The 13,661-nt window shown below is 40.8% G+C and overlaps 1 protein-coding gene across 2 annotated transcripts; it reads right to left on the bottom strand.

The window, feature by feature from the left end:
* Positions 1 to 504: 504 nt before the first annotated feature.
* LOC117271603 (uncharacterized) lies at positions 505 to 11,865 on the bottom strand. 2 transcript variants are annotated; one of them, XM_033649887.2, is made up of 3 exons: positions 11,577 to 11,865; positions 4,850 to 5,010; positions 505 to 4,760 (listed from the first exon to the last, which is right to left on the bottom strand). In XM_033649887.2, the coding sequence occupies exon 3, from the start codon at positions 4,756 to 4,758 to the stop codon at positions 3,532 to 3,534; it is 1,227 nt and encodes a 408-aa protein (XP_033505778.1). In that variant the 5' UTR covers positions 4,759 to 4,760; positions 4,850 to 5,010; positions 11,577 to 11,865; the 3' UTR covers positions 505 to 3,531. The 2 variants fall into 2 exon arrangements, with proteins under 2 accessions (XP_033505778.1, XP_033505779.1); XM_033649888.2 differs by lacking the exon at positions 11,577 to 11,865 and adding an exon at positions 10,458 to 10,570.
* Positions 11,866 to 13,661: the final 1,796 nt, after the last annotated feature.

Below are 13,661 nucleotides of genomic sequence, written 5' to 3'. Positions count from 1 at the left end.
TTCAAAACTATCTGACCAGGACTTTCCACTTTATTTTTGGGGTCTTCATCCTGTGTAAATCTCGAGTCAGTGGTTGCTCTGGGATCTTGATCTAGATTAAATAAACTCCCAGATCAGCATCCATAAATACTCCAGCAACTGTTCTCTGCCCAGTCATTTCCTGGCCTCGGCTGCTGGATCTACTGGTCGTGGGTCAGACCTCTGAGAACAGGACAGACTGATCGTATGGGTAACCCAATGCGGTAATTACAACTTCCCACGGTGAGTGAAATTAGAGCTCAAAAGAAAAGTGGGATTTCAGGTATCTGGGGCCGGCCTGGGTCATTGTCGGGGCAGAAAGAGCTACAGGGCCACGGAAAATGAAGCTTGGATGAAAAGATCTGGAGCATGCTCTCACAAAATGCAGCAGACTAATGACACTGTTTTACTTTCCTCTTTTGTTTCTAATGTTTGTCATCATCATCATCATCATCATCATCATCATACACAATCCTGACACAGAAATCTTAAAAAGCATTTTATTTGTCTTTCATTATCAGAATGTTTTGCATACAAAAAACAATCAAGATAGTGCATCTGGCTGTATAAACATGATAAAAATCAGTGCCTTTATTACAAATCATACCAGTATACCCATCTTGTTTTAACAGAGGATTATTAATTAATGCTAGTTTATGTTATTTAGCAGCTGTTAGCACAGCAGTTTTACAATCAAACACTCCACTGAGGATAATTTTACTTCAAACTTCAAATACTGAGGTCATGGGCCTTATCACTCTCAGAGAGTTTTGATCATAGACCTCTAAAAAGTCAATTAATTTGGATTCTTTATTTTTTATTTATGTATTTCAAAGATATTTTCTGTAAATTTCCCAACATGAAGGTCTAATTGCTTTTTCAAAGCCTTTTCCATACTGACAGGACTGAAATCCTCTCTCCATCTAAACAATGACTGGTCATTTATGCATTATTTGCTGCCTGAAAACAAGTCAAATCAAAATATATTGAGTCTAAAAGACTCAGTTGACTGTTGGTGAAACCCATCCCGCCAACAGCCCAGTAGCTTAGCAACCATAAGTACAGCAGGCCTTTCAAATATGACACTGTAGCATGAATGATACTCATTATCTAAAGAGCCTGGAAGTTTGGAAGAAGTTCTTTTTCTTTTAGCCATTCCAAAGCCAAAAGCACAATCGTTCAGTCGTTTCAGTCGTTAGCATGTAAAAACTGCACCATCAGTGACATGTTTTGGTCACCTGGCACAACTCTGTAGGCAAATGAATGGGGTGCTCTGGGTGTTGGCGGCACAGGGGGAAGCCAAACACTGCTCATCTGCACAGACTGCGATGACACAGAGCTGGATGAAAACTGACTTTATCCTTTAACTGCTTATGTGCAGTCTGAGAGGCATATGAACAATAATTAGAGATAGAGAAAATAAATAAAGCACAGGTTGCTAAAAATAAAAGAAGAAAGACTTGACCTCAGCAACCAGTCCATACAGCCCTGTTAACAATTAAATTTATGCTATTTTTCTGTGTACAAAATTACAAAATGCAACATTTACTCATTTATCTGCTCGTCTTTTGACCTTAAGGCTTCTGGCAGTGAACCTTACAATGTTGATAAATAAAGCTGTGATGGAAAATATGTAAAAACCCTTCGGAAAATACATCTCTGTTCTTTTAAATTCCAGGAAGCTCCACACCCTCATAGCTGCACCCACTGTCTCTCTCTCTGCGTCTGTCTCACTGAACAAGAACCAATTAGCATTTGTGTGAGGGTGAGACGTCCGTCTGTTTTCCACATCTTAGATAAGAATAGCATGTCTGTGTCCTGCACCTCCATGATGACCCTCATGTTCAGTGTTTGGCTTTTGTGTAGGTCTCCTTTCCAGTGTCATGATGTATGCACTAAACAGATTTTTATCTCGAACCAGCATGCACCTGCATTTAGATCTGACCGCCCTGATATTTTCCAACATACATGCACATTTTGAAATGTGACGTAAAGCATGAGCATGCAAACCCTTCGCCCTTGCTTGATGACATCCATAAATTTAGACTTCTCATCTGAGCTTTACATTCCACATTTCACAATGAATTAACTGGCAGCATTGCAATGGGATTAGTCATTGCTCTGCACCTACATTTCTGGGTGTGCAGCTTAAGGTGAAGGATCCGGAACATCCTGTATCCAAGTCAAACTGGAATGCATATGACAATTATACATGGGTGAGGTAAAGAAAAGTACATACAAAAGCTTACTTGACTTAGAGTAAGTAAGTATTGACAAAAACATGTCCTGTTCTTTGTTAAAGACCTTAAGACAGTAGTGTACATTTGCATGGAGTGAAATAGAAACATCAAATAGAAAAAAATGTCTTTGTGTCTTTAATGTTGAGTAGTTTTTTCCAGAGTGAAAAAAGTGGGCCTCCCTTTCAAACCGTCACTGCGTTCCTCAGGTCCCACAGGAAAAGGCCCAGATTAAATCACTTCCTCTTACATTGTGATACTACAGTGGTCGGACCACACTCTCTCTGTGTGTCCATAGATAACCCGCTTTTTCTGTAACACACGTACACACACAGTGTCTCTCTTAAAGGAATAATCTGACACTTTGCGAAATATGATTCCTATAGGTGCACCTTGTTTTTGAGTTGAGTACAGAGCTGGAGCCAGGACGTGATTAGCCTAGCTTAGCATAAAGACAAGAAGCAGGGAGAAACAGCTAGTTTGATTGTAGAAAAAGTTATAAATTTCTACAGGTCACATCAGTTTGTTAGTTTCAGTGGGTGCAGCTCATTAAACTTTCACAGGAAAATTTTAAAGGTATACTATGCAGGTTTTGTAGCTGACTGTTTGAAAACACAACATTCAAACTTGGCCCCTCCTCTAATTGAGAGAGCAGCAGTGGTCACTCAAGCTCGAGAGCGAATGAGGAGCAGGAACGGTGTTAAAAAGAACAAAGCAGTGATCAGGAAAATAAAACATTATTTTCAGTCATGTTCTAAAGCACAAAAAAACACGCCCACACCTCTGCACAACCATGAAGTGGTTTTGTTTGAATTCAAAGGAAGCGCATGCGTCAGCCTGTCCGCTTGGCTTCTCTGCTCTCTGTGTGTATGGCTCAATCTGGTCCTCAATCAAACAGACACACAGACCTGCAGCTCGCATCCACAAAGCAGACAAGAGAGATGGAGACAGCAGGTCACTACATTTTTATCGAGTCCAGACTTTGTGCTGCTATTTGCTGGAGGCTACACACCAAAGGTTGACACCCAGACATGTCCTGAACAAACCAATATAGAAGAAAATAAGAAAGTAGAGGCAGAGGACAGATACAGACACCACCACACACTGCTATGGGGTCAAAGGTGATGACTGAGAGGGATCCTGCATAGTATACCTTTAACAGCTTTTAACAAACAAACATGAGTAGACTCAGTAGGTTCAGATCTTCTCATCTAATTATCATCATGAAAACATAAGCATATTTCCCAAAATGTTGAACTATTCCTTTAAAATGGTGTCACGAGAGGTCCACATTCTCATATTCGCCGTGGTCTGAGTCCTCCAGTTCGATACCCGGCACCAGGCTGTAGTATTCAGTTGACTGAGTCAGGTAAGCCTTCTCTCTGTCAGCTGAGTCTTTCATCACTTCAGTCACGCTGACTGTGTCCAGGTCTGTCTTGCTGGCTCTGTCAGGCCCTTCGGGACCCTGCTTCCCTTCTGTGAAGCTGGAACAACGTAAGGAAACTCGGGGAAGAGACTCCACTGAGCCCACCTTAACCTCCACCTCTTCATAAATGTCCCTGGTGCTGCCCAGCAGGGTGGATGACGGGCGTAGCAGCAGCTGGTTCTTCAGGATCCCCTCACTGCCAGAGCTTCCAGCTTTACTCGGCTCACTGGCTGCAGGTTTCTGCTTGCTGCGATGCTTCTGGCCGTTACAGCTGGAGCTGGAGGCTCTCTTTTTAGATGTGCTTACTGGTGCTTCTTTTCTCTTCCTCTTTCTCCCACAGCACCAGCAAAGCACCAAGGCGGAGAGGATGAGAAGAGGGAGCACGATGAAGAGTGCGGTGAGGCCAGCTGGGCGGCATGCGTCGCTAAGCCTCACCGAGAACACAATCCTGCCAGCCAGGTACCTGGGAGAGACACAGGTCAAGTTCCCCACCAGAGTCTGTAGGTTAATAGTCCTGTTAACCTTCCTGCCTTCCTCCAGGCCTTCCAGTAACAAACAGGAGCAGTCCCAGGGGTTCCCATCCAGCTCCAGTGTTTGCAGACTGGGCTTCTGTAGCAAAGAGCCCGGCAGGAAGCGTAACTGGTTTCCCTGCAGATAAAGCTTCTGGAGGCTATCTGAGTCTTGGAGAAAACCCTCAGGAAGCTCCTGAATCTGGTTTCTGCTCAGATCCACCTCCTTCAGGCTCGGCTGGCTGGCAAGAAACCCCCTTGGCAACACCGTTAGTCTGTTATGACCTAAGTAAACCTTTTGCAATGTAGAGACTACTTTTTCACTCACATTAAGAGAAGTGATATTACAGAAGGAGAGATCCAGAGTCTTTATATTTGTCTCATTGGTAAACACAGACCAGGGCACATGGCTGAAAGCAGAGCCGGAGTAGTTCAAGCAACAGACGTCAGTAGGAACCTCAGAGGGAAACTGGGACAAAATGGTGGCTGCTGGACACACACATCCACCCGCAAGTCCCATCTTCGCCAGCAAGATGAAAATCAGCAGGACACACCACTGGCAAACCATCTCTGAAACACAAAATATGGTAAAGTACAGACTGTAACTTTATCATACCATATTGTTACTGCAGTGTCCCCTGCCTCTCTCTCAGCCCTACCTGCCTCCTGGTCTCTCTCTCTCAGCACTGGAGAGGATCCACGTTATGAAGGCTCACAGCTGTAAACCTAGAAGCTTCTCTGAGGACTCCTGGTTGCTGTGAGGATCGTGGGAGTTGGCATGGTGACACGGGTCAGTAGGGATCAGGAGTCCAGTGTTTGGCTGTTGGAGAGGAAACAGATGCTGCAATGACTTTTCACGTGAAGGCTGCGCTGTTAATTGGCAGATGGAAGTTGTACAAACATTACCTGAAGGTAAAGCTGAAGCCTAAAGTAGGTCAACAAGCAGGTTATCTTGTTTGCTTAGTCTTTAAGCTCCCTGAAATCTGATGCAAAAAGCTAACCAGGGTTTTATTGCAAAAATTTTCCAAATTCCCACCTATGGAGCAGCCTAAATGATCTTTGTTTCGTTTTTTTCCTTTGTCACAGATGTGTGTGTTTGTATTTATGCCTGTTGCTGGGCTGTTTTTCTTCATTTATGTTTTAGTTTAATGAGAGCTATAATGTTAATGGTACATTGTCAATTGTCTTACACTCCATGCCTGTCTCCCAACTCACTGACAGCCAGGCAGCATCTTTTATGTAGTGCAATTTATATTTTTCATGATTAATATCATATAATATTGGCTTAAACACAACAACAGTCAACGTCCCCTCCACACATATTTCTTTGCTATTGATTGAGGCTGCAACTTTGCCGGTCAAAGTTTGCCAAAGTCGAACTCCACGCAATGTGAAGATGTGCTTTGCCACTGGAAGCAAATGTTTTCACTCCCATTGAATGGAAGTAAATGGAAGCGGAAGGAAGGTGAAAAATGTTAATTTCGCTCATGTATAAACGTACCCTTAAAATTCTAAACAACCTGCTAACTTTTCACATGTACTAACAGGTCTTTTAAAACAGTTATTAGAATACATAACATACCAAGTGCAGTAAAAAACACAGTAAAGCCTGATTTATGGTTCTGCGGCGTACCTACGACATACCTACATCGTTGCCGTGACGCTGTCGTGAACCCTTTGAACTTCTCCGTCACTCCATTTCGTCGTGGTGCAATTCACCGCCAGAGTGGTAGGGGGCTGCGTTCCTTTCCTAAATGGTTATCGTCGTCTCTAGTTGATTCTTTGTTTAGCTTCCGGCTTTTCCAGTCACAGTGAACAACAGCGACCGAGAGAGAGAGAATCTTGCTGGAGTTGGAGTTGTTGGATGTCGAAGAAAGTATGTTAATACTGCAACATCTACATTGCAACAGAAGATGTTTAAAGATGGCGGGGATGGCGCAATCTGGAAATACGGAACCGAAAATGCGTTGCTACCAAGCAAACCAATCACAGCCCTCTCGGTCTGTGCTGGGTCTGCGTCACCTCGACGTGTAGTAATATTTTTTGGGAGGTGCACGTCAGGCTACGCTGGGGGCTACGGTGAGCCTCCTGCGTAGCCACGTACTCTACGACGTCGTTGATTTAACGCAGGATCATAAATCAGGCTTAACAGTTGTGAAAAAAAACAAAAAAAAACATATAATCATATAATATACTTAAAGGTCCAGTGTGTAGGATTTAGTGGCATCTAGTGGTGAAGTTTCAGAAGTGAAAATTCTCCCATGTTTCAAGAATGTAGGAGAGCTATGGTGGTTGAGGTGAAAACATGAAATTGCCAAACCCTAGAGCCAGTGTCCTGGTTTGTCCGTTCTGGGCCACTATGGAAACAACGTGGCGGACACCGTGGAAGAGGACTTGCTCCATATCTAGATATAAACAGTTCATATTAAGGTAACAAAAACATTTTCAGGTGAGAATAAACTAATGAAAACATATTTATGAATATATAGACAATTTCTGCCACAAGATGCCACTAAATCCTGCACACTGGACCTTTAAAACAAAGCATAAAACCCAATGGAGAAACCTTTGTTTTTATTTGTTTCCAGTTTAAAATACTTTTTATATTTTGCTTGCCAAACAACAGCAACAGGCCTATATCTTAAGCTATAAACAGCTGGGAAACAGAAAAATATGTTTTTCATCTCTCCACTCGTACATGTCGTGTATCATAATATATAATACTGTATGATATATATTTAAACTGGGTTGGGCGAGTCGAACAAAGTACAGTGCCTGGGCAGGTTAATGTTAAAATGAAAAGGAACAAACACGCAAGACAACAAAACACGGTAGAAAACAGCATAAATGACCTTGTCGAGGTTTGAGAAGGTCCCCAAAATAATGTGAAACTGCTTTCACTGTAATTTCATGAAGTAGAAATTACCCCTGTGGGACTATTTTAACCTCAGGTTTCTCTCCTACCATGTGTCTTACTGAGAGACTGTAACATGACATAACATTTGGGAAACCCTGCTACTGGAGACATAAAAAAATAATTGCTGGTCACTTCCTATAACTCCTGTGTACTCAGTGACTCTGCCTTAACATAAAAGCAGATGTGGTCGACATAAACAGGGCCTGTGTTTTCTGAAAGACTTTACATGTGAAGCAGGCAGCAAGAGAGGGAGTGTGTTTGGTCGTGACATCAGACTTCCTCACACACCACAATAGAGCTGAAAGCTGCTCTACAGTTAGGAGGCAGGAATGTGCTAACTCCTCAACAACAGGGCCAATTCATGAGCAGTGGAGGGTTTAGGCAGGACCCCTGTTGTCAGCTGTGATCATCTAGACCTATGAACCACAAAGAAACCTCAATTCACCTGCTAATGAAAATGAGCTACAACAACAGGTGGAATCATCTGCCTGAAATCAAATTCAGCAATTTTAATTTCCTGCAGATCTCATCACAAGTAACAATCAAACAACTATGATTAATCGTTTCGGTAACTTTTGAGGCAGAAATTCCAAAAGTCCACTGGTTTCAGCTTCTCAAATGTGAATATTTCCTGGTTTCCTTAGTCCTTTATTACAGGAAACTGAATATTTTGGGGTTTTGGACTTTTAATTTTGATAAAAACAGACATTCAATAGCTAAACCAAACAATTAATTATGCAAAATCAAGCATTTAAACTTTATTTGTTGCTATAAATCAACATAAATGGTGGTTGCTTCTCTGCATATAGTGTCCAAAATATTTAAGTATTGATGTTCTGTTTGCCTCTCTATTTTGGAGATGCTGCTGAAGGATTATATTAACATGATATTTATCTCCTGAAGATCACTGCACTATTTTAGACACTGGAAACTACAATCCATGGGAAAAAATGACATACTCTTCAACAACAAAAAGACAATGTTGAAAATACTGAAGGAAATTAAATGAGACAGCTGCGCTCAGGGCACAGTTTAATGCTCCTTTTGACATTTTTCATGCTCCTGTCCTTATTGTTTCAAAACGGATCTCACTGTAATAAAATGTACAATGTGTGTTTATTTGACAGCTTCATCCCGGGCCATCTATTCTTTATTCTGTTTTGTATCTTCCGGGCTAAACATGAAATGTTATAACAACACTGAGAGTCTGCAGCCATGCAGCTATGTGAGGTTGTATTTTTGGCACAGTAAATGCTAATGTCAGCGTGCTAACATGCTCACAGTGATGCTAACATACTGGATTTTAGTAGGCATCATGTTTATTATCACCGTCTTTAACCATCTTAGCACATTAGGATGCTAACATTTAGTAAGGCCCACTAAGTGCAGCTGAGGATGATGGGAATATCCCTGGGTTTGCAGGTGGGTTGGTCATAAACTAAAGTGTTGGACAAACTGAAATTTGGAGCTGATGTTAGCGCTGGATGAAAAATCAGAATCACTAAAGTTACTGCAATTCATCCTGAGGGAAATATGAAGGTCTGAAATAAATCGCATCACAATTCCTCCAGTTCCTTAGATATTTCAATCTGGACCAAAGTGGTGGACTAGAAAAGCTATTTGTAAGTGTAAGGTGTCATTCTGTTATTACTTTGTCGATGTATGGAGCTGTACTGAGCAGAAAACTTTTGGTTATGAATGGATGCCATCTTGGAGTCCAGTATGCAGTTCTTTCGACACATCCATTGTGTCACACTCCAAAAGCACTGGACTTATATCCAATACATTTCCCATATACAGTCAACATAGACCCTCAAATTAGACCCTCCTTCCCTGATAAATGGAAAAAAAGCTCTTCTTTAACAGTCCCAAAACATAATAAACAAACATGGAAATAAGAAGAGTAGGCCTACATGTAGACTTTCAGCCTCGACTTCAGCTGAAAGGCAAAAGTCTCTCTAACAAACGCAGGAAGTGTGCGTCAAAGGAAAGAAACTCTGACTCTTTGTTGCTTGTATAAAGATGATCTAATACATCCAACATGTGAAGAGTGCAGACTGTTTGACAGAGTGGGAGGATGAGATATTATAAGTAAGAAGAAAGTTGCTTATGTTATCCATATCTATTTAGACTGCTTTGTTAGAATATAATAAATAATAATCTCACATGGAGTTATAGAGCCTATACTCAGGGGAAAGTAACTAAGTGCATTTACTCAAGTACTTAAGTACAATTTTAAGGGGCTTGTACTTAGAGTATTTCTATTTTAGGCTACTACATACTACTAGAGGGAAACATCGTCCTTTTTGCTCCACTGTGTATATTTGACGGCCCTAACTACTTTACAGATTAAGATGATTTATACAATATATAATTTAAAAATTAATCATGATGTATTGTAGATACTACCACACAGCAGTATATAAATGTGTTAAAATTAGCTTCACCTTTGGCAAACTTTCTCATTTTACAGCAAAACAGCACACTAAAATATGCTTCTGGCGAGAAATAGGCAATGCAGTTACAAAATTTTGAGTCATATTTGATCAGTGCTGCCTAGTTTGACAGTTTGACCAAGCAGTGTGTGCCATGATTGACAGCTGCTTTAAAAACTCCTTGACTCTTGGTTGTTTTCATCCATTCCAAGTTACTAAAAGCACTAGCAGGAAGCAGAGGAACATGATCTTGTAACAGATTATCTGTTATGTCTGGATGTAGTGGCAATTCTAGCAAAAAGTTATTTTAATAAACACAGCTTTAATGCTTTGAAGGAGATTAATACAGTTGAATGTTTGATAAAGACAATCAAGAATTTTTAAATAAGGTGGTAAAGCTTGCGTTTACAGATAAGCTTGTGTTTGCTTTTAATCTCAAACTTGTACCTCAAATTCATCCATGTGAACTGTTGGTATAAAACATTTCATATCCTCTAACTCTGTCATTATTTGCATGCTGCAGTGCTCTGTGAAAAGCTTTTTGTCCTGACTGATAGCTATCAACAGATGATATATTCAGGGCTCTATCACTCTGAGGAGGAAAAGGAAAAGTTTGTGTTGGTGCACATAGGTAAAAATTTGCTTACATTTGGATGCTTTGGTCTACGTTTTAAGTAAGACTTTTGTATGTGTTGCTAATTCTATGCATTCACCAGTTGAGATAACTTCCATCTCGGCCTGATAACAGAAACAGTCTAAAGGTTAGAGTCAGCTCACCTCTGGACATGTCTAGAAATCTGACAGCTCAGGGGGTTGTGTGTGTTTCTGCATATGTGTGGCAAGCCAGCACTCTAAATATTGACAGATGAGTTGATCTTTGGATTTGAAGTTACACACAACACAAGAGACACTCACAGCGCCTCAGAACTGAGAGCGTAAAGCCTCTTCATCCAAACAGAAGCTTGGATCGTCTCCTCTCAGGGTGTGAAGAGTGCCCACTGCAAGAGGAGCGAGGTTTAAATCTGGAGAACATGGGTGATCTCACTCACTAACAATGTGAGCTGCTGCATCCTCCCTGGCAGCAGAGCTTCCTCTGAAATAACGGTCTCCATTCTCCTTTCATACAGCTTTTCATCGTGTGACGCCCCTCCCAATGTCTTTGAGAATGTTTCAGCCAGACATGGGAGGGTCGTTACCATGATTAGGCTCACCTGGGCCTCCAAGCTATAAAAGCTGCCTAACCTGGTCACTTGGTCTCTCCCTAACTTTCAGCTGACATCCACTGAGCATCATTGGGTTTTGGTTTGCACCTTCAACACCTCCACAACACGCCTGACACTCACCCATGCATGGCTTTCATGACTGACTTTGCTGATCTACTTCATTGATTATTTAAGTTAATTTTAGTTTAATAAATTGTTTTAAGTAAATCTTTTGTGTGGACTCCCTTCTTGTCACATACTCTGAGCCAGTTTGTGACAATCGTTAAATATTCGTACTTTAAACACGGGCTGCAGCTGTACGACCACTGAGGACACAGAGAGATATATTCTGGGGATTTTAGTGTCCAACAATTAAAAGCTGTGCTGTTTAAAAGCCAGACTCTCTCTTTTCTTTTAATATTTAATGTTGTTCATTTTAAAGAAAATAAGAATAATAGGCCGCACGATTCAGTACTTTGCCAGAGAGGTTTTTTTAAACAGCATGCTGGGAAATAAACTTAATCTAATGGCTGACAGTGTAGAAAACCACAATCAATAGGATAATTTTATGTATTTTTTGGGTGTCTGGACACATTTTCTGGAAGGGGGTGGGGTTGCATTAGGGAGGACTTTGACCCATGACCTCAGTATTGCTCAATATCTGTTTGCAGCTTTAAACAAAACACATTATAGGCTATCATAATTTCAAGTTATAACTCACCTTAAGTGCAACAGCACCCTGTGTGGATGATTACATCTTTTACAAATTTGCACAAACGTATACACTTAAAGACATGCATGCACACCTGTTTGAGAACATGTGTAGTCTTACCTGTGATTGACATGTTGCAGCAGCCCCGTTGTTTTCTGTCAGAAGCTCGCGAGAGAAGCAATGTAAAGGCAGCAGCGTCTTTCTTCTCTCTGCATCCCATCAGCTGTCCCGGCTGAACCTCTCCTCCTCCGGATCTGAGGGTGTGTCCCCCTCCGAGCGGAATGTGGAAATACAGCCTCTAGTCGGCGTGTGTGTGTGTGTGTGTGTGTGTGTGTGTGTGTGTATGTGTGTGTGTGTTAGTCTGTTTATTCATACACAGTGTCACGGTGCTCGTTTATCTGCGACTGAAGCTGACAGGTTTTTATCTTCACTGAGCTCAGTCCAAAGTTGAACTGAGCTGCTGCAGCGCTGTGACCGCAGAGCGCCCCCTGGTGGGTTAACTAACTTTCTCACAAAACTCAAAGAAGTAAAAGTCGTGATCAAATTTATACTTAAGTTAAAGTGCAAAAGTAGCTATTAACAGAATATGCTTAAACTATCAAAAGTGAAAGGGATCTGAATTATCTGCAGAGGTCTCTTCCTCTCCAAAACAAACATAGCTTGTGATTTAAAGGTCCAGTGTGTAGGATTTTGGAGGAAAATATGGCAGAAATGGAATTTGATATTAATAACTATATTTTCATTAGTTTATAATCACCTGATAATAAGAACAGTTGTGTTTCCCTTACCTTATAAGCCATTTATATCTACATACAGAGCGGGTCCTCTTCCATGGAGTCCACCCAGTGGTGTAGTGGAGGGTATACTCAGGTATATGGGGTATACCCACTTCTTTTTCTATCCAGTTACAGTATACCCACCTATCAGCTAAAAAGCCATTGTAATACATAGGAGAGTATGCCCACTTCCTCATCGGTAACCTACCTATCTACCTAGTAGTACACCCACCTCATCAATTACCACGACACCACTGAGTCCACCATGTTGTTCTACAATGCCCCAGAACAGACAAACCAAACACTGGCTCTTGATAGGGTCTTTTCATTCAGGGGAGACAGAAGAATGAAGTAAATATAATATCTAATACAGAATATGAGTGTACAGATTGACAGGTGATTTGTGCTGATTAAGATTTAACAGAAGTCTTTGGGTCTTTGACACCACAGGGAGATGTTTTATGATTGAGGGACATCTGAGCGACAGCAGGATAAATCCCCCCATGGAGTCCAGACACTGGTGGTGGTGGCTGCTGACTCTGAGGCTGATGACTCCTGAGGAGGATGAGGCTGATGAATCTATAAAGACTAGGTGGTGATGGATACCATGGTTCCTCTATAAGTTTCAGTTCCTCAACCTCACTGCTAGATGCCACTAAGTCCTACACCTTTAATCAGTTAAATTAATAAATTAATTGCCACTCCTCCATTAAAAATTACTTAAAGCACTTCATCGGTTACATTTAACTTGAGTACATTGATTTAATTCCAATATTTAGCATTCATATTGAGTTAAATTTGGAAATGTGATGTTATTTCACAGAGCTGTTGCTATTTGTCATTATTCTAACTGATTCATGATACATGATATGAGCTTACATTAGAGCATTTATTGTATTTTTTCCACAGATTACTTCATCAGCTGTCTTATGGAATTTTTCAGTAAACTTTCTTCTTTCATTGCCTGTGCTGTATTTTGCATTCGTATATTTTGATTTCAGCTGTAGGCTGCTTACACTGTACAATTGAGTTTTTTTTGTTTGACCAGTAGATGGCAGTATCAACCAGCACTCAAAAAAAGTTCAAAAATTACTGTAAACATAGATTTTCATACTTTCCAACAACACAAGCTGAAATGATAAAATCAATAAAAGATATGTTAACTGACAGAGAATTATTCTGATAATTGTGTCAGTCACAAAATATACAAAAATGCTAAAAGCACTCACTGATGGAGCGTCTCAAAAGTGAGGATTTGCTGCTATTCTCTGTCATACACGTTAGACATCTAAACATTCTGCCGAAACAAGAAATGTGAAAATGTCATTTTGCACTGTTTTCTAACATTTTTAAACTTATTATTCAAGAAAATATCATCAGTAATGAAAGTAAGCATTGGTTGAGGCCCTAAAACTAACCAACACAAACA

The sequence above is a fragment of the Epinephelus lanceolatus genome, chromosome 12 (genome assembly GCF_041903045.1).
Source record: "Epinephelus lanceolatus isolate andai-2023 chromosome 12, ASM4190304v1, whole genome shotgun sequence".
In the NCBI taxonomy this organism is placed as follows: domain Eukaryota; kingdom Metazoa; phylum Chordata; class Actinopteri; order Perciformes; family Serranidae; genus Epinephelus; species Epinephelus lanceolatus.
Note: the sequence above shows the minus strand (reverse complement) of the source record. Positions and strands in the feature narration are given on the sequence as shown.

What these genes read in the sequence shown, in the direction of transcription:
- LOC117271603 (XM_033649887.2), bottom strand. Translation starts at nt 4,758, where the DNA reads ATGGTTTGCCAGTGGTGTGTCCTGCTGATTTTCATCTTGCTGGCGAAG.